The sequence below is a fragment of the Phalacrocorax carbo genome, chromosome 1 (genome assembly GCF_963921805.1).
Source record: "Phalacrocorax carbo chromosome 1, bPhaCar2.1, whole genome shotgun sequence".
Lineage (NCBI taxonomy): Eukaryota > Metazoa > Chordata > Aves > Suliformes > Phalacrocoracidae > Phalacrocorax > Phalacrocorax carbo.
The window spans coordinates 196,946,074-196,964,572 of record NC_087513.1 but is presented as its reverse complement, the minus strand read 5'-3'; the positions used below and the strand labels follow the sequence as shown (position 1 = coordinate 196,964,572).

The window sequence follows — 18,499 nt, the reverse complement described above, 5'->3', positions numbered from 1 at the left end:
TCTTATTATTTTGGTAGTTGGCTGCACAAAAGTCTATTTCCTTAAAAAAAAAACGAGTCGTCTTCTTGTCACTAATTGCTGAGGCAAGTGACCAGTGCTTTTTAGAATAAGTGCTAATGCCATTATTTGAGAGTAAAACTTTCCACAAGATAAATAGAAACAAACCTGCCAAGGCTTGTTACAACTGCAGTTCCTTAGATTCAGGCGACTAAATGTACAGTTAAATCAGTTTCCTGTACCACTGAGCTTTGCTAAACCTCACAGCTATAATCCTGTGAGACAGGACTACTGAAGTTGCTTTTCCTAGGCACATTACTGGTACCTGTGGAAGATACAGGACACATACCTGGCTGAAAACACCTCTTCTCTCGTGAACTTGTGTAATGTGCATAATTACTTGTAAAATGTATCTTCGTGGAAACCACATGCTAACATGCACTTCTACTGACCCTTACTAAGGAATCGTCACGTACTGTTTTGAGCTTCCATGCCCAACTTAGAAACAAATATGTTATTCGGCATTTCCCAAGGCTCCCAGCTGAGCCAAAGGAAGCATCAATTAAGTATTTTATTTATGTATTTATGTATTTTTAAACAGGGATTAAAGGTATGTATGAAATCAGTTTCTATCTCAGCATGGTTTCCTGGTCTTATAAGGCCTCTTTATTTAGGCTACCTGTTACAGTGAGTTTAAGCAAATAATAAAAAGAAAATAGGAGACTTCCAACTGGGACACCACTCTTGCCTGTCCTCTCAGCATCCATATGTGAATTTTATTGCAACTGATTGATGGTATCAATGCAGAAGTAATAGAATAAATGAATTTTTCTGTGTCATTCACATTTTCTTGCTTACCTTGGTTCAATATTTAAGATTACTTCAGACCATTAGCTTCCTATAAACTAGGACCATTTTCTTTCTCACTGTATCAGCACTCAACAACATATACAAAATAAACAAAATAAAAATATAACAAAATCGTTTAGTAGTTCTGCACAGCCATTTTAATCATTCATAACAATACCAAGAAGGCCACACAAGTTGCTTACAAAACACAGTTAAGTCCTTAAAGAGATTTCCTTCCTTAAGGTCTCACCCAAAAACAGGAAAGTGTTCGTGTTGCTCCTCTGTTATTCATTTTCATGATACCGCATTACCTTATCTTTTAGTTCCATTTAAACTGGAAAACCGAGCGAGAACTGTTTCCTTTTGTTAGTATTTTGCTTACCCTGAATACTATTCATCTGACGTAATGCACAAAGTAAGAGCCACAAAGTAATCTGTTTAAAAAAACATAGCTAATTAACTAAACTGATTTATTTCATGGAATACCAGGATTTGTGTTTTAATTACATGCTATTTAGGGCAAAAAAATCAGTAAAATGTACCATGGCTTTGACAAAAATGCAAACATTTGTCATTGCAAGAAAAAAGCATTTTTCCTTTTCAATAGTATTTTAATATTTGTACAATTATTTAGAATTAATTGAAAAGAGAGTATTTACTTATATAAAAGAAAGCTTGAAATAATAGGTAAATTTAGTCTACTTTATAAAACCAAAACACATCAGACTGAAATATATGTTTGCATTTTTCTTTATTTAAATTATGGCACTTAATATTTAATGGCAGAAATGATGATAGGGCTTCACAATCAGAAGCAGTATCATTTTCCAAACATCACATTTCTTCCCACCACAAATTCCAAGATCTTTCAGAAAAGAACAAGCCCTTTATAATTTGCGCAAAACTGAAGAAGCCTTCATCATGGTTTTTTATTTTTGGATCACCACACTATTGCAGTTGTATCAGCCCTGCAAGCTCACTGTTCTTATTTCCTTTGTATTCTGTAAGTTAAACTACAGTTTCACTGTGCTGTCAAGTAAACAGTTGTAATAGCATGTCACTGGAAAATGTTTAACGTTTATGTTAAATGTGGCTGATTCAGCAAAGAAAAATCCTTCCACTTATCGTTATCCTTCCATATTTTTTAATTTTTTAATTTTTTACAAATAGCTAACTTTGAACATATTGCATGACAATACCAAAAGTATTACAAACTATAAAAGAAAGAGTGTGAACAAAAAAAATCAGACTTCTCTAGGACTGTAGTGAACAGCAAAATAAAAAAAGCATTACATTGCAGCACCTTTAAACATGTAACAAAAAACAGTGCTTAGAGTACACCAAAAATGGGTTACTGAATTGTACTATTATCAATGTTTGTTTGTGGAAAAATAGATATATATATATATGTACACACACACAAAGGCACACACACGGGGGTGGGGGGGAACCTCAAGCATTTAGACATCTGAAAACTGAGTTTTGGTGTTTAAAAAAAAAAAACAAACCACCATGTAATAACGTTAACCAATTTTATATCATCTGCATGCATTTTTCATTAAAGAAAAGATTACATGCTCTGGAAAAAAAAAAAGTAAATTAAATACTTAATTATTTCATAATAAGATAAATGCAATCAATGCATGACATGAAGTTGCATGTTAAATCAAGTATCGTTACTCAGCATTAAAATACCTGTACCAGTTTACAGGTACTAAACCCTCCTTCAAATGTTCACAATGTGATGCTGCAGCAAATTTATAATCAGATCCAGCTGATAAGAGTATTACTATGAGTGACACAAATGTCCACAGAACACAAAAGAATACAGAGATGCTTTGGAGCAGTACCTCCAAAGTTATTCTAATTCCCATCCCACCTCCCATTTCATAGTATGTCCAGTCTTAAAATTAGTACATTGAAAACTGACATCACTGTTTGGGCAACATTATATTAATTGAAATAAAATCTAGCAAGGAGTTATAATTACAGGCTTCATCTAACAGAAAGCTAAGCTTTGGTTACATAAAGTGCAGTTCAATAATATGCCAATTAATCACAATACTGTACATACAGCTAATTTTTTGCAGCTCCGTTTCCTTGCAAATTTTAAAAAATAGTCATGTTTTACAGTTTGCTTATACAGCAGGCTCAGTTAAAAAAAATCCCGTTTAAATAAATCTCAATTCTAAGTACTTCAGTACCATCCACCTTTGTGCATTATGCTTCTGAACTGCTTGGCAACGTGTAACCTCTTGGATGTTCAGTAATCTGCACAATCGCATTTGTATCCCATCACATGAAATACCTAAGCTCTTGACAAAACGGTTCCGTAAGCTCTTCCAATCCCTTATACTTTTTGTTGTATAAAGTTTTCAAGTTTTATTATGATACAAGCAGTACATTCCATCACTCTCATAGCAACTTCTGAAGTAAACCTATCATTGGGAATCTGTGGAAAAGGAAGTAAGTCAGGATACCTGGTTTTTAAGCTGTCTACTCCATAAGCTTCCAACGTCTGAACATCATTTGTAAGCCCTTCAAGTTGCTGACTATATTCCTCTATTTTTTGTGCAAGGGCTGCTGGTTTTACATCTTTGTCTGATTTGCCCTTCACGGCGTAGTCAGCTGCAATCAAGGCCAGTTTAGTAGAAAGGTAACATTTAAAGCATACCCATTCATTGGCACTTTTATGAAGGTCATTTCTCGCAGCTGAAAAGTTAGCTCGGGCCTGCCTAAGCCATCGACGTGCCTCTACAGGATTGCCAACAGACCTGAATGTAGGTGGGACAAAAAAACGTTGTGAGTAAGATGGGCCTGTGGAAGGCGGACACTTTTCTTTATACTGTTGCCTTTCAGATTTGTGGCTTGTTGCTTCTTGATTCCATGAAGTATAAAATCTCTGAAATGAAAATTTATCTGACTGAAATCGAGAAGCAGAGGATGAAAATGGTCTTCTGGAGGCTCTGTCCATATTTTGATCCATAAAGGCCTGTTTTTCTAGCCTGTTAATCTCATTCTGTAAATGTTTGAAAACTTCATTAGCTATATCAAGATTCTCAGCATTTTTATCTGGGTGCCATTTAAGATACAGCCTCCTAATAATCTTTTTTCTTTCAGATTCTGGAAGCTTCCAAGCCTGTTCAATCACAGATGTCACTTCTCTTAATATTTCTGGCAATGAGTTTGACTTTATCTTTTTTGGAGAGTGATGTTTTGAGGACATTGTTTTGTGGCTCTCTCTACCAGTGAAGAGAGGTGGAATTGTCCTCGGTCCATGTGCTGGAAATTCTGTAGGACTGGTTGGAGTAGAAGGTGTGCTATCCCTGCTTTGAGAACTTTCCTCTGGTCTTGAAAATTTGTACAAGTCAAGAGAGCTCACTATTTTATATTCACTATATCCAATATCAATCTGGTAAATCTTCCCTAGAAAACTGGGACTTTCATCATCTTCTCTTTCTACTTCTTGTACAATAATTGCATAGGTATAAGTTGGTTGATATGATCCATATATATCACCACCTTCAGCATCAACAAGGTAACCAACATATTCACCAGGATAAAATACATTCATTGGATCCATAAGAAGTGTATAGTGAATTTCAGCTGGTATAGGAGTGCCAGGTGTTGGTAGTTCAAGTTTTGATGGCTCAGAAGAGTCATACTTCACCCCTAAACTGTCAAGCTTCTCACTGATCCGATAAATATCATTACAACCCAGCATGGCAATTAAATACGAGGTATCAGAAATCAGGTTGTCAGTTGCAGACTTTAAGGTCATTGCTAACGCTAACAGGAAGTTTATGTCTTTGCTGTCAGAATGCTGTATGTAAAGCAATATTACTGCATTTCCATATCTCTTCAGGAAAGCAAATGTTTCACTTTTGCTGTGGGGAATAGGAGCAAAGCCTTTAACTCTTAATGTCGTTTGCAACTTCTCAAAACAGGAAACTTTCAAACCTTCTCGCAAAGCTTTGCAAAGTCTTACTGCTTTTTCTTCATTAGCTAAAAAAGCATTGTCATTTTCATGCTTCATAATCCTAATGAGTCCTGTGATGAATTGTTCTGAAGACAACAGTAACTGTAACCTTCCCTGCAAAGAACATAATGCTCCAAACTGACAAATTTTGGGAGACTCTTCATCCAACTGTTCTTCAAGAATACTACTAAGTAAGCGAGGCCTCAGTTTCTGTGGGAATAACATTATCAATTTAGTATGAAAACCATGGTCTTTGCCTAAGTAACATTGGCTAAGATCAACAAGCATTTGCACACCAATGTTACCTTGGATTCTGCTTTTGTAGTGGGGTGCATCATCAAAAACTAAGATACTAGACTTTACCAATCTACCATCTTGACTGGGAAGGTAAAGGGCAAAATCCCTCATATTCTCAAGGTCATTCCTAACCTTGACAGAGTCGTTCTGAAGACTTTTGAACAGGCCAGAAACTACTCGTTTAACTGTGCGCATTTCGTTAGGATCCAATTGCTTTCCTTCAGAGTTCTTGAATATGCGACCTAGAACTTCAACATACTGCTTTGTTGAAATAATATCTTCGGTACCCAAATGTTTAAATAACTGATGGAAAGTACCAAGTTCCAAAGGAAGTTTGTAAAGATAAGGTTTAAAATCAGATTCATACTCAAGGTTTATTACCACCTCTTCAGGCTTAAGGAGCTTCCAACCTTCTTCCACCATTACAAAAGAAACTCCTCGAAGCTGAAAGCGGAATTCCCTTTTCTCTGTACTAAGAAATTCATAAATGCTTCTTAGGACCTTGGCCCTAGTTTTCACCATGTCCTCATCCAAGGTTGTTATATTGCATATGTTCCTGCAGTTATTGATAACTTTGTCCAGGGGAGGGTCCAAATTAACATTCAGCATCGTTAAAACTTGCTCAAGTTGTTCTTGCACACCAAGACTACTTCCCTCTTGCTCTTTGATGCTTAAAGGTGTTGCTTTCTCAGGAAGAATGGGACATGAAGTCCACAGCAACTGCAATACATCAGTCTGTTTGAATTTAGGATTCACCTGTGCCCCATTGAATCGTATAAGTGGAAGTGTCCCATTAACTTCTTGATACTGAGGATGAAATCTAACAAATTCCGCTGGAGCTCGTTCAGGGCACAGAAAAGGAATTAATGACAATTCTTTCAGAAAATTTCCTGACAAAAGGTCTGTTCTTTCTTGAAATATGTGATGAAGGAGGACATCAACAGTATTCTGTAGTGTTTCTTTTGACCAGTTTTCTGTATTTGCTCGCATGCTGATCTCCTTCGCAAACTGTAATAACTGTTGCTGTGAAATTATGAATTTCAATCCAATATGTCGTAGAAAAGTCACCCACGATGGAAGGAATGCAGTTTGATTTTTTGGTTTTGTAAGTTGCTCTAGCTTCTTAAAAAACTCTTGAGGTATAAAGAATTTTTCAGGAAGCATAACTTCAAAGACTTTGACAGTCCTGTCATAGAAATATTTTGCCGGTTTTAATCTATTGGTTGCATCATGAATGATCAAAATACTTTCAAGCTTTTCAAACAGCTGTTCTTTCATTTCTGAAGTTTCTTCAATGCTAGTTAGCCTATTCTTTAAGTAGATCAAGTGTTCTAATTTTGCATCATAAGACAGACTTTCAATTTTTGGCAGAAGATGTTTCAAGTACACTTCAAGATCATCCACAGAGACACACCCAAGCACAGTATACAAATCTTTCAGATGAACCTTCTCTTCAAGAAAAGCTGATGAAGTCGACTGTGTCCATCTGTCTACTTCTACTGACGGGATACTTTTCGTGAGGACGTAACATGTCCCATATTTTGAAATGCTGATGTATCGGCCACTAATTGATTTATAACATGGAAGAGACTTTAAAATTTTAATGTCATCCTGAGATGTCAAATGACATAAATTGCAATTGAAGTACATTAAGAGGGCCTCAAAGTCACTTTCTGCTAACTTTTCAGTCCTGAAGGTTGATGTCTGTACCATATATTGTATGGCTTTCAGAATGCTTGAAGGATTATCTACATTTGCTGTACATCCTGACAACAAAGGCACTAAAGCACTGTCTTTGGAGCAAATTTTGTTCAATGCCAGCTGAATACAGCCTGTCTTCATTAAAGCATGAAAGACTTTATCACTCTGGGCATTTGGAAAAACAGCTATATGCATAATGCTGAGGGGCAGCAAAACATCACACTCTGGCACAACAAGATGATTAGCTGAGACAGTAAACCTTACACCTGGGAGCAAAGTCCAGTCCTTCAGTGTTTCAACAACACCATCAAATTTTGCTTGAGTATCTTCTTGCTCTTCCTTAATATTTATAGACTCACTAATAAAATGCCAGGCATTTTTAAGCCAAGATTCACTTGCAAAGTTTTCCTTCCATTTCATACAACTTCTAGTTTTATATTCTCTAGGCAACACAGACGATAACAATTCAGCAAAACTTGTGATATCAAAGACTTTTGCTACTTCACTGCTAAGCAAAATATTGTTGTATCTCAAATACAATGTGTTCATAAAGAGATCCTTGCGAGATGGAATCAGTTCATGGTATGTTGTTAAGAACTTCGGTCGCTTTGAATCAAAAATTTGCAAAACATTGTCAAGAGTAATAAGGAGTGGCAAGCCCTCAATCTGGATTTCATTTTCTTCTGCATCTTTAAAACAATAGTCAACCAGAAGTTTGAGACTATGGAAGAGCTTCAGATTCGTCTGCTGAAGACGACAGGGTAACTTTCCAATGTGGCAATTAGAGTCTGGAAAAGAAAATGTCATCAAAAATAATCGGACATCAGCAGGTGTCACGTAGGTGACAGGAATATCTGCATCTACCAAACAGTGGTAAAGATTTGCCGTTTCATCACAGTTATATACCAAATTAAATCCAATTTCTAAGAGTAAATGCTTGAGTCTGTAAACATTTTCAGCCACTGTCTTCCGCGTTGTGATGTTGTATTCTGTGTTCTTGAGATGCTGCAATTCATCTTGTAGTAAATTGTCAAAGAATGGCCTGCCTTTGTTCACAGTAGACATGTTAACCCATGTGATGATAACAGCAGAATGCAAATCAGAACCATCAATATTTGGAGCTCGCATAACAGGTAATAGACGCTTCAGATCTTCATAAATGCAACTGTAAACTGCTTTCACTAAACAATACCAATCTGGCTGAATATCAAGTCTGTTAACTGGAAAAAATGATAAGAATTTTTTTAAAGTGTCTTTCACAACATGAATGGGTGTGTTTTGCAGCACCGATACGGTAGGATCAGTGCCTGGAAAATACCGTTTCTTCAGCTGAATCAGCAGTTCAACATAGGCTGGTGCTATCAGAGCTGTCATTAGGCTACTATTCCAGTCACTTCTTACTCCTACACCATTATCATCACGCCATAGATTTCTTCTTGCAGAATCCAGAGCAAAGTGTCCATTCACATGAAAAGGTAACCCAGTTTCTAAAGATAATGGTAAGAAACAGAATGCTCTGTGGGGTTTTTTGTAATTATGAGTAATGCAAGCTGCTACCCCACCACGTGGAAAAAGAGTAATGTCCTCATTCTTGTGGGCTGAAACCACACTTTTCGATACCTTTTCCATGGCAGAAAAGCCTGACCTGTTGCAAATTAACCAAGTTGTAAGATTTCCTTCTGAGTCTTCTGTATCCATTGTGTAAGTAATCTGTTGCACAGGTATTTCACTTAGCTGCTTTTTTTTAGTTACACTGTCAATTACAGATGCATGGAATTGCTTTCGTTTCAGTCTGTCTCCATCAGTGATTTTGCCTTGTACAGAATACAACACATTCAGTGCTCCTGTTGTTTTTTCTATCTCACAAATAGAAATTTTTTCCATATGGTTCAAAAACATTAAGAGTTCTGCTCCATCTGTACGCAGCTTATCTAAAAGATTTTGGACCATTCTATCTGAGCATGGAACTGAGGAGATTTCTGATACTTTTGCCATTTCACCATTTCGAAGAGGAAACCTAAACATTGTGCAATTATCCAATTTAAAGTGATTTCCTAAGTAGAGGTCCAGTACATCTGAGAACTGTGTTCTAAAATCAGCATCTAAATCTCTAAACATGCGGCCAGGACTTGTTGATGTTGAACCTGGTGCATATCTAGCATGAGGATCAAAAATACAAAGTATATCATTGCCAGATATGAATGAAGGGCAATCAGTAATGTGATAAACAGAATTGAAACCTATACCATATTGTCCAGTTTTACAGGGATTTCCTACTTTTGTACCTTTTCCAAGGTTCTGAATTCCTCGAATATCATCTTCTGTAAAAGGCTGATTGTTGTAAACACACAGTGCTGGTCCTTGAAGTGGTGCCCATTTCTCATCAAATATTCTATCAGCTGGATGCTGTCTAGGATCAAACACAAAACAGATCTCTGTAGCTTTTGCATCATCTGCATTCTGAAGGAGTTCCTTCAGCATTTCTTTTTCTGAAGGGTAGGCATTAAGAATGCTTTTAATTCTACTCGTCAATTTTTCTTTCTGTCCAAATTCTGTTCCAAGGGTAGTAAAGCAGATATTAGATGCATATCTCTCTAAAGCTTTATGGCGTTTTGGTATTGCTCCAAGCTTTACTGCAACTTCTCTTGGAATATCACCATGACAATATTTAACAGTTGTGTCTTTAACTTTAATCCATGGGCAATCATTGTAACACAAAGATTTTGCAGGCAGAAGTGCAAGACGAGTATCGGGTAACAAAATCTCGCCATACTTTTTCTCACAAAAATCCTGTTTCTTCTCTCTAATGAGGCCCCATATTCCTTCGCTAATTATTCTCCTGCAAAGCTGAAAGTTGTCTTCTGTTAGTTGTTTGGTCCCTCTTTCCTGATTTATTAATTCCAGAACAGCAGCAAAATCTCCAACTGTAAAAGCCTGTCTCACTCCCACACTTTCAAATAGCTCACGGAAACTATTTTTGTATTTATTAGGCAACTGATAGAGATAGGGTGCTGCTTCAAAATTCAAATGAAAAGACACTTTTGTTGGATCAACATACACATTCTCAACCAGAATAAAACTACAGTTTGTCAGTTGTTCAATTATCATAGCTTTTGTTGATTCACTCTGTAACATCGCTTCATGCAGATATTTGTAACAAGCATTAGTGATATTTTCTTGATATAATGTGATTCCGTCAAATGACTTTGCAACTTCTTCTAACTGACTTATGACCAAATTAACAGCTGGTTTCTTCAGTAACCCCAAAAATTCTTTGACAGCTAATGACAAAGCACCACAACCTTTAAACGAGTGGGAATTTTCATTAAGAATTGGTTGTATTAGGCAAACTATGTCTTGATGATCAGCAGTGAAAATATCAGTTGCTGAAAACATTGCTTCAGGCTGAAAATCACTGCCTTTCCAGTGCAGTGAGAAGCCTGCTGGTTTGCTAAGGAAAGGAAGGAAAGGGATGGTTTGACATTTTGCAGCAAATTCTTTAGCTCTAGGGTCCCTAGATTTTAGTTTTTCATCAATAAGAGTCAGTATAATACTGCTTCTGAGACAAGCTGCAGCATGATCAATCTTGTTAACTTCAGCTACTGACTCAGCACGCTCTATCAGATCTTCCCATAAAATATCATCTTTAGCCATTCCCAACTGAACAAGTTTAACCAAAATAACTGGGTTGAGATAATCCTGAGTGGTGCCATAAGGAAATCTTCCATCTTCAGCATCATATAACTTTGCAACTCTTCCTTCAGGGTGGATCAGTCTTGATGGTGTAACTAATGGATGTCCATCCAATGAACATGGAATACATGGTGTAACACGAAGAATTCCGGAGAACTCCTCAGCTTTTTCATTGAGAACGTAACACATCAAAGGATCACGCAGCTCTGCATCAATCTCCTGAACATTAGGGAAAAATACCTCAGAAAAGAACTGTTTCTCAGAGAAAGTGTTCTCCGATAATACATATTTGCATCCTGCTTCTTCAAATCCTGTCTTTACCCAGGAGGGGAGATCTACAGCACATAGATTTTTGGAACCAGTTTTTTTAAGGTATTTCAGAAAGATTTTAAAGGCTGGTGGTCCAACATCTGGTCGTTTCAGTATAGAGTCATCTAAAAACCTTACATTTTTCATGGACACCCAAGACAAACCATCAGAAAACACTTTGATCCCTTCTTTGCTTTTCATATGAGCTATGTCTTCATAAAACCCTTGACAAATGACAGAAAAATCATCGTGAACTGAATCAGGATCTGGCCACACTGCACAGTAACTGTAGTCAACTAGCTCCCCATTGATTGCCATGTCACGTAGAACACAAAGTGCTTCTATGTACGCTTTTACAATAACATGCCTCATGAATACTGTATTCCATCTTCCTTTTGTGTCTGTTTTCCAGATCTCTTTCCGATTTGAAGTAACTGCAAAGCAGCCATTTATATGAAGAGGTAAGCCTGTTTTTATTCGTAGAGGTAAATAGCAGAATACTTCACCCATGTTGTTGCAATTAGGTTTCACAATCCACTTTTGATCCTTCGTTTCAGACAGCAACACCCCTACTCCACCACAGGGAACAAGGCCTAGTCTTCGTCCACTTTCATGTAATGAAAATTTTAAAGCATCTCCAGTGTCCATGCAAGAACATATAAGCCATGTTGTTGAATCTACTGTTTTCTGTGGCAATTCATCTGCTGATCTTTTTAGCTGTCCTGATTTAGCCACTTCAAAGAAAGAAGCTGGATCATCTTCCGTACCTCTGAAAAGCGGAGACTGTAAATCAGCAATCCGCCTAAATACATGGTGAAATTCTTCTACCACTATCTGTAAGATACACGAGGACTTTGGTGTTTCATTGGGAAGCTTCTTATTACTGCTGCTGCAGATCTTCATGAGTTTAGCTGCTTCCTTTAACACACTTACATTTGGTGCAGTCAAGGCTTTGGAAGAACACAGATTTTTTTTGATAGTGACAACATCTTGTGCTGCCCCAGGATCATCTGCCTCAATTTTCAAGTATTTCAAAACCATTGAATTTACGCTCTGAGCAAATATTATTAGTCTATGACCACAAATGCTAAATTCATCCACAAGAGAGTAAATGTCTGCTGTATTGTAACATGCACTGCTGACTTCACTCACTTTAGCTTCCTGCTGAGTTCTAAAGGACAGCCTGAAAAGCGTTCCTTTGTAGCTGTAAGGAGATTCTACAGTCAGTGGTAGCTGGCAACCAAAAACTCCTATAAATGGCTTAAACTGATTGGGAAATTTTCGCAGCCTCTTCTGTTGTTTACTCCAGTTGATTTTGATCCCAGGGTTAGATTTATCTCTAATATGCTTACTGATATGGTTAACATTTGGATCAAACATAATCATAAACTCACGGCTCAAAATAATAGGAACATCAGTGATATGATAAACAGAATTGAATCCCAGTCCAAATTTTCCTACTTTGTCAACTTCGCTCCTTTTTAAAGACTCTCCTAATCGAGTTATATTTAGGAAATCAGAGTCAGAAAATTCAGAATTATTGAATGACCACAAAGCTGGACCATGACATGCTGACATTCCTGGATCCAGAAGATTCTCTCTTATATCCATATTTCTTCTCATGTCAATCAGGAAATTACATTCTGTTGCATTAGCATCATCAGCATTTTGAAGAAGCTCTTTAAAGATATCTGAAATGGAAGGGTATTCTTCCAAAATATTTTTAATTCTTACAGTCAGAGGCTCTCTTTGCCCAGATTGCTCAAATCCCATATTTTCTGGATTAATCAATCTTGTGCTAAGGCATGGGACATTCAACCACTCGGCGGTTTTCATTGGTATGTCTTCATGCACCAAAATTATTGGTTCAACAGAATCTTCAAGCAAATCGTTTAAGTCATCAACTTTGATATCACAATAACAGCACTCATGAATTGGCCTCATTGCAAGTTTATAAGGAAGTTTGCCGCTGTATAGTGGCATGGGTGTATGCAGACTTGCAGGAATCTGATTGCTGTACAGCCATCTTATGATGCTCAACATAATGTGGAGATTTTGTTTACTCTCTTGTTCTGAGAGAGATTGCTCACTTTTTAGATATATTTTCTGAATGACCATAGAAACATGGTCTGGTGTTAACTGCTCAATTGAACCACAACATTTGAACAACTGGTGAAACTTTGCCATAGTTTTTGGCACATAATGTAGATAAGGTTGGAGATCGAGATCAGGTACTGACTTTATTACTGCTTGTGTAAGAGAACAAAATGTTTTACCTGTCCAAACCCAGGGAAATTTCAGGGCTTTAAAAGCTTCTTTGCCTTCTTCTAGGTGATCATGCATAAATCCATAAATCTCAAGCAAGATATGCTGAAATTGATAATAGTCCTCATCGCTGAAGGTTTTAGAACTGTGCCAATCGACCACCACCTTGAAATGCTTTAAGACTGCTTTTATGCTGGGCTTGGTGGGGATGCCAAGTGCTTTTTCAATATCCAACAGCACATTTTCCACAAGAGGAACCGAGGAACCAACTAAAATTGCATGAGATATATCACCCATTTCTGGCGGTGAACACAGATTACAATGATCTCCTTTCCAAACTAAGGATCCTGGATAATTTGGAGGTCTTTCCTTACATGCAGGAATCCATTTTATTTTTTTCAGCGTAGCTTTTGTTTCAGATGAGTGAAGCAGCATATGGTTTTTATTCAAAATCATCAAGAGAGTTCTAGCTTTTTTTAACAGAAAATCATGATTGGTGTTAGAGTTAGCGTGCAAGCTTTCAATTTTATTTGCCACTCTCATAATATCACTTTCCTCAAGATTGGACTCATTTTTTAAGCCTATTTGTCTCAGAGAATGAAGAATATCTGAAGATGTAAAAATGACAGGGGGGAAGCAAACTTCCTCCTCAGCATAAAACAAATTTTGCAGCAATTCTACCTCAGGATCAAAGAGTTCATTTGCAGACATTATCTTTTCCTGTGAAATCTTAATAAACTTTAGTGATGTCAGCCAATCTATCACATCTGTATTCTCATTTTTCAGAAAAGTCAGATTTTCAAGAACCCATTGCATTATCTGTGTTGTTTCATCGTATGAATAAAAATCACTTCTAATGTCTTGTAAAACAAACTTCAAGCAATCTGTGCTCTTTAGCTGTTCTATTTTCAGCAGGTTAGCTAAACGAATAGTAGCTTCATCACTGCTGTCAATTATCGGAATAGAAAATCTTAGACCAGGAGGAATTTTGGCAGTGTGGTGTAATACCTTACTACCTTTTAGCCCAGTAAAAACAGGGACACTTTCATCAGATGATTTTTCAATTTTTTTAAATATTAGCAATTCCTGAATAATTCTTCTCTCTTTTTCACTTGCATCGGTTAAACTAGCTAAGAATGCCCTCAGAGCATCTTTATGTGTTGATGGGAATGATGCAACCTGATTGCATAGTTTCTGTAAGGACATTTTTTCCATTATTTGTAAAACAGCACTTGGTAATGGTGGATGCACATATTTTTTTATAAGCGGATGTTGGACAAAAGTATCCAGCCTCTTAAGTACAACTCCACCAACTTGCTGAATAATATCAGCTAAATATTCCGGGAGCTGAGTCTCAGATTCATCTTCCAGAATGATAGGTGATGGATTCCTAAATCTCACCAGTTCCACTGATGTTTGGTTTTCCTCTATCAGCGTCTTGGGGATAAGCGGCAGGTCATCAAACACACTCAAGTCATCAGAAAAATGTATATATAGGTTCTTCCAGACCATCTTCAGCCAGGAAACTGATGGGTGATTTTTGTCTTCCAAACCTGGATACCACTGTACCACAATGTCTCTGCCAGGCCACACGCTATTCATAATTTCTTTAATGAGTCGGGCAAATCTTTCTGGGTTCAGAAGCTGCAGCTGAGTGCATGGCCTTCCTGAAATTATAGCAGAAGGGCAAAGCCATGAAAATCAGAGAGCACATGTACATAACAAAGTGCTTTTGCGGGGAGGGGGCGGAATAAAAATTTTAAAAAAAATTCTAACTTGAGCCCTGCCTTTTCTATTTAACAAACAGTTTTTTCCACAAAATGAAGTACAGACACCAGCTATCCTTGCTTGTAAGAGTTAATTAAAAGTGAATACATTCCATATTAGTACAAAAATAAACACAATTTTAAAATGATCAATATGTTATCACATTTGTTAGTTTGACACAAGAGTTCTCAGGCATACACAGCAACTACAGATTTACAATCGAAGTAGAAGCTTCAAATGTGTTTTTTTGTTTGGTTGATTCTTTACACTATTTGGCTAGCAGTAAATAAGAATCTAATATATTACTTGTTTGTCTATAATTGCAAAGATTCAAATAGATTTGAAAGATTATTTATTAGATATAGCAAAGAGCAGCTCAGGTGCAGATGTTCTTACACTAAAATTGACAAGCAACAAAAGTCAGTTCTGCAAGGAGTGCAGAAACTAAGTTTAGATGTATATGCTTTTATTCTTATTATCAAAGCCCTCACTAAAAGAAATGTATGTTAACACTCATGTCCTAATTATCATTAGGACAGCTCATACTTCAAAACTACAGAATGTGTGAGGATAAGAAAATAGTACAGTCTAAAAAGACCACTACTTCCTAATGATATCAAGAACAACGACAGAAATGGAAGCAAGGCATCTAATTGAATTTCAGATCTTTCTTCCATCTAGATAGCACTGCCATTTCCTTCAAAGCCAACAGTCCAAATACAGATATCACCGAATGTCCCTACTCTGCTGGAAATCAGTAGTAAGACATCCTTCAGAACTATTTTTTTTTTTTAGTTTCACTTCATGCTTACAGAGCTATGCATTCCGTTAGTTCTATTGAACAGAAAGCACAGGTAAACACAGCAGCCTTGTGAAAGTGAGAAGTACTTGCAGCACTGGGCCAGCAAGCTAAGAATCTTCTTAAGAGCTAAGCTTAAATTCCATTATTTGAGCACAGATCTTTACAAATGCTGTTTTGAAATCTATACATGTGATCTTAAAACACTGGAAATCTTCCTGCATGGGAAATTATTGAAAAAAAATATATGGATACACCAATGAAAACATTGATCATTTCTGTGTAAAATAACTACAAGGGGTTTTTTTCATCAATATGCATTTTCTCTCAACTGCATTTAGAATTCTTTTCATAATTATCTTTGGTAGCTATCTTTTGGCAACTCTGTTTGGCAAGTTTTGTTTACAAGAAAGCTGGGGTAATAAGAATAGCTGATCACCAAATTCACACAAACATCAAGCTTCAATCAAAACCAGTACATCTTCAGTTAATAACAATACCTGAAAATCCCCAGAGAAGCTGTTGAGCTAGAATATAATCAAATCCATTTTTAGAAAACAGCTCATGAGTTACACATTAACACACTGAATATAGAAACAGTTATTAACTAGAAAAATACAGTACACATTTTAGGAGAGAAAAAAAGATCTGGTTGTCTTTGTACAACACAATAAAAAAACCTGCATCCCATTTTCTCAAAGAAATAATACAATAAGTTTTTGTTTCAGCAACTGTATCAGGAATCTCTCTGATATAATTTCTATGGCTATGTAAGTAAAATTCTTGACAGGTAAGGTTTCAAAACATGCCAAAACCCCCTCTAATACTTATTATTTATAATAACATACAACTTCTATGGTACAGCAGTTGTACTTCACAATTATTCAAAGCCTTAGAATGAAGAATAATTTAGGAGGCGGTAGAACGAAGAGAAAAGCAGGCACTACAATCGCACAAATTATTATCTAAAAGTCCTTAGGCATTTCTAGAAGATTTAGAAGAATTATACTTGCCATATTCATTTACAAAAATATGTTCATCTAATCAATGAGAGGCATACTACCAAGCAAGGACAAGTCCCTAGAAAAATGTTGTTCAAAGAAACTGCCAGAGGAAGAAGAGAGACAGAAGCAAGACCCTATAAGCAACCAAATACCTTCCCAGGAACAAAAAAGACTAGATAGGCTTTGTTGCAACTCAGAGACCAAGCCTGGAAGTGAAGGAATGTCACAGAAGAACTCAGCAAGGCATTGCTTTATGAATATATAGGTTGTTTGTTTTTTTCATTTTAGTCACCTCTGCTTTTTCTGTTTAAGATGTATTCAAGCATATAGTCTGTCAAACTGTATTTTGATTTGTTTGTTTCCCTCTGTTTTTTTTAATTTAAGCATGGTTTTGGATTGCTTTGTGACATTCACTTGGAGGAAATTATCTAGGACAACACATGTCGAAAGCCAGTTTAAGGTATCATCACAAGGAACTGGCATTTTTCATTACTGTCTTCCATACAATTTTTCATCCATCTAATCTCACTGTGGCTGTCTTGATTCCTATATATTTCTGTTCTTTTTAAAGTCCCAGCAATTACTACTAGAGTAAATTGTAGTTCTTTATGGTTCTATCCCAGATTAAGAATATTCACTGTTTGGATACACAATTTAAAGTAGTCACTGCTTTCAAAAGTTTATAGTCTGTATTAAAACAAAACAAAATAGATTAGAAACAGTATTGGGGGGGAAATTAACAGTAAAAAAATTAAAACAAGCGTATTCTACTGCAACAACAGACACAACATTCATCATGTAATATGCCTATAAGGCTTTGGCAATTCTGCATTTTAGAACAATGTTTTGCTTTATAGTAGTTTCAGACTTGCTGTTCTTCATATTCAATGAAAGTCCCAGCACTGACTTCATATCTTCCATACAATTTATATTATTTTAAATATTTACAGTGCTTATGCAATAAGTCACTTCAAATTCTTTCAATCTTTTCACAGATAAATTTTTAAAATATGGCAAGGTGTCACCTTAGCCTCAGAATTATCTTATTTTTCTATTATTTTTAATAATGAAGCAATGATCAAACCATGGAGAAAGGAGTAGGCTTCCAACTGACCAGGAACAATAATAAGCGGAGGACTGAAGGGGAAAAAAGGTCAGAACGCAGACCAAAGAAACAGAGACTGTGACTGAATGACTGAAGACCATGATAAAGGGCATCAAAAACTACAAATCAAGACAGTGATTTATAGTATTCTGTGTCTGGTTCTAATGTCTTAAATCTAAAAAAAAGGATTCTACTAAATTGAGCAATTTAAAAAAAAAAAAGAGATGAGGATCTTTTTCTGAAAAGCACATTTGCTAGACATTGAAGAGTAAAATAAGCTGAAGAGTGACTTGTTTGCAAATTGTGTTGACATGAAATGACTTCTGAGACTCAGACTTCAACTTTACCGATCCAATGCATAATGAAACACATGGGTGAAAAGGTAAGTATAGACAAAGTCCAAGTAGAAGAAGAGGAAAAAAAAATTAATTGTGAAGGCAGTTAAACATAGAAGCATCTTATTTAGAGATGAAGCAAACTTCTTCACCAAGTCTTTTGATCAAGACTGGAAGTATTTCAGTAAGTTCACATTGAGGCAACCATAACATATGAATTAGACTCAGGGAACACTTGATGAAAGTATATGTTCTACAGTATGCCTGAGGCTAGATGCTTAAGCTAATTTCATCTGGTTTTTAAAATGATCACTTGCGATTGTGAGATAAGAGATGATCCACAATACCAAAACCATGACATAGCTATTGCATATGCAGATACTACAAATGCAAATCAGA

At 36.3% G+C, this 18,499-nt stretch overlaps 1 protein-coding gene across 2 annotated transcripts in view; it reads right to left on the bottom strand.

Annotated features, from left to right (window-relative positions):
* Positions 1 to 1,973: 1,973 nt before the first annotated feature.
* SACS (sacsin molecular chaperone) overlaps positions 1,974 to 18,499 on the bottom strand; it is a 66,907-nt gene continuing 50,381 nt past the window's right edge. For both annotated transcript variants that reach the window (XM_064441147.1, XM_064441148.1), the window contains one exon: positions 1,974 to 14,757. In XM_064441147.1, coding sequence (XP_064297217.1) covers positions 3,197 to 14,757 — 11,561 coding nt within the window. In that variant the 3' untranslated portion in view covers positions 1,974 to 3,196. The remainder of the gene's footprint in view (positions 14,758 to 18,499) is intronic.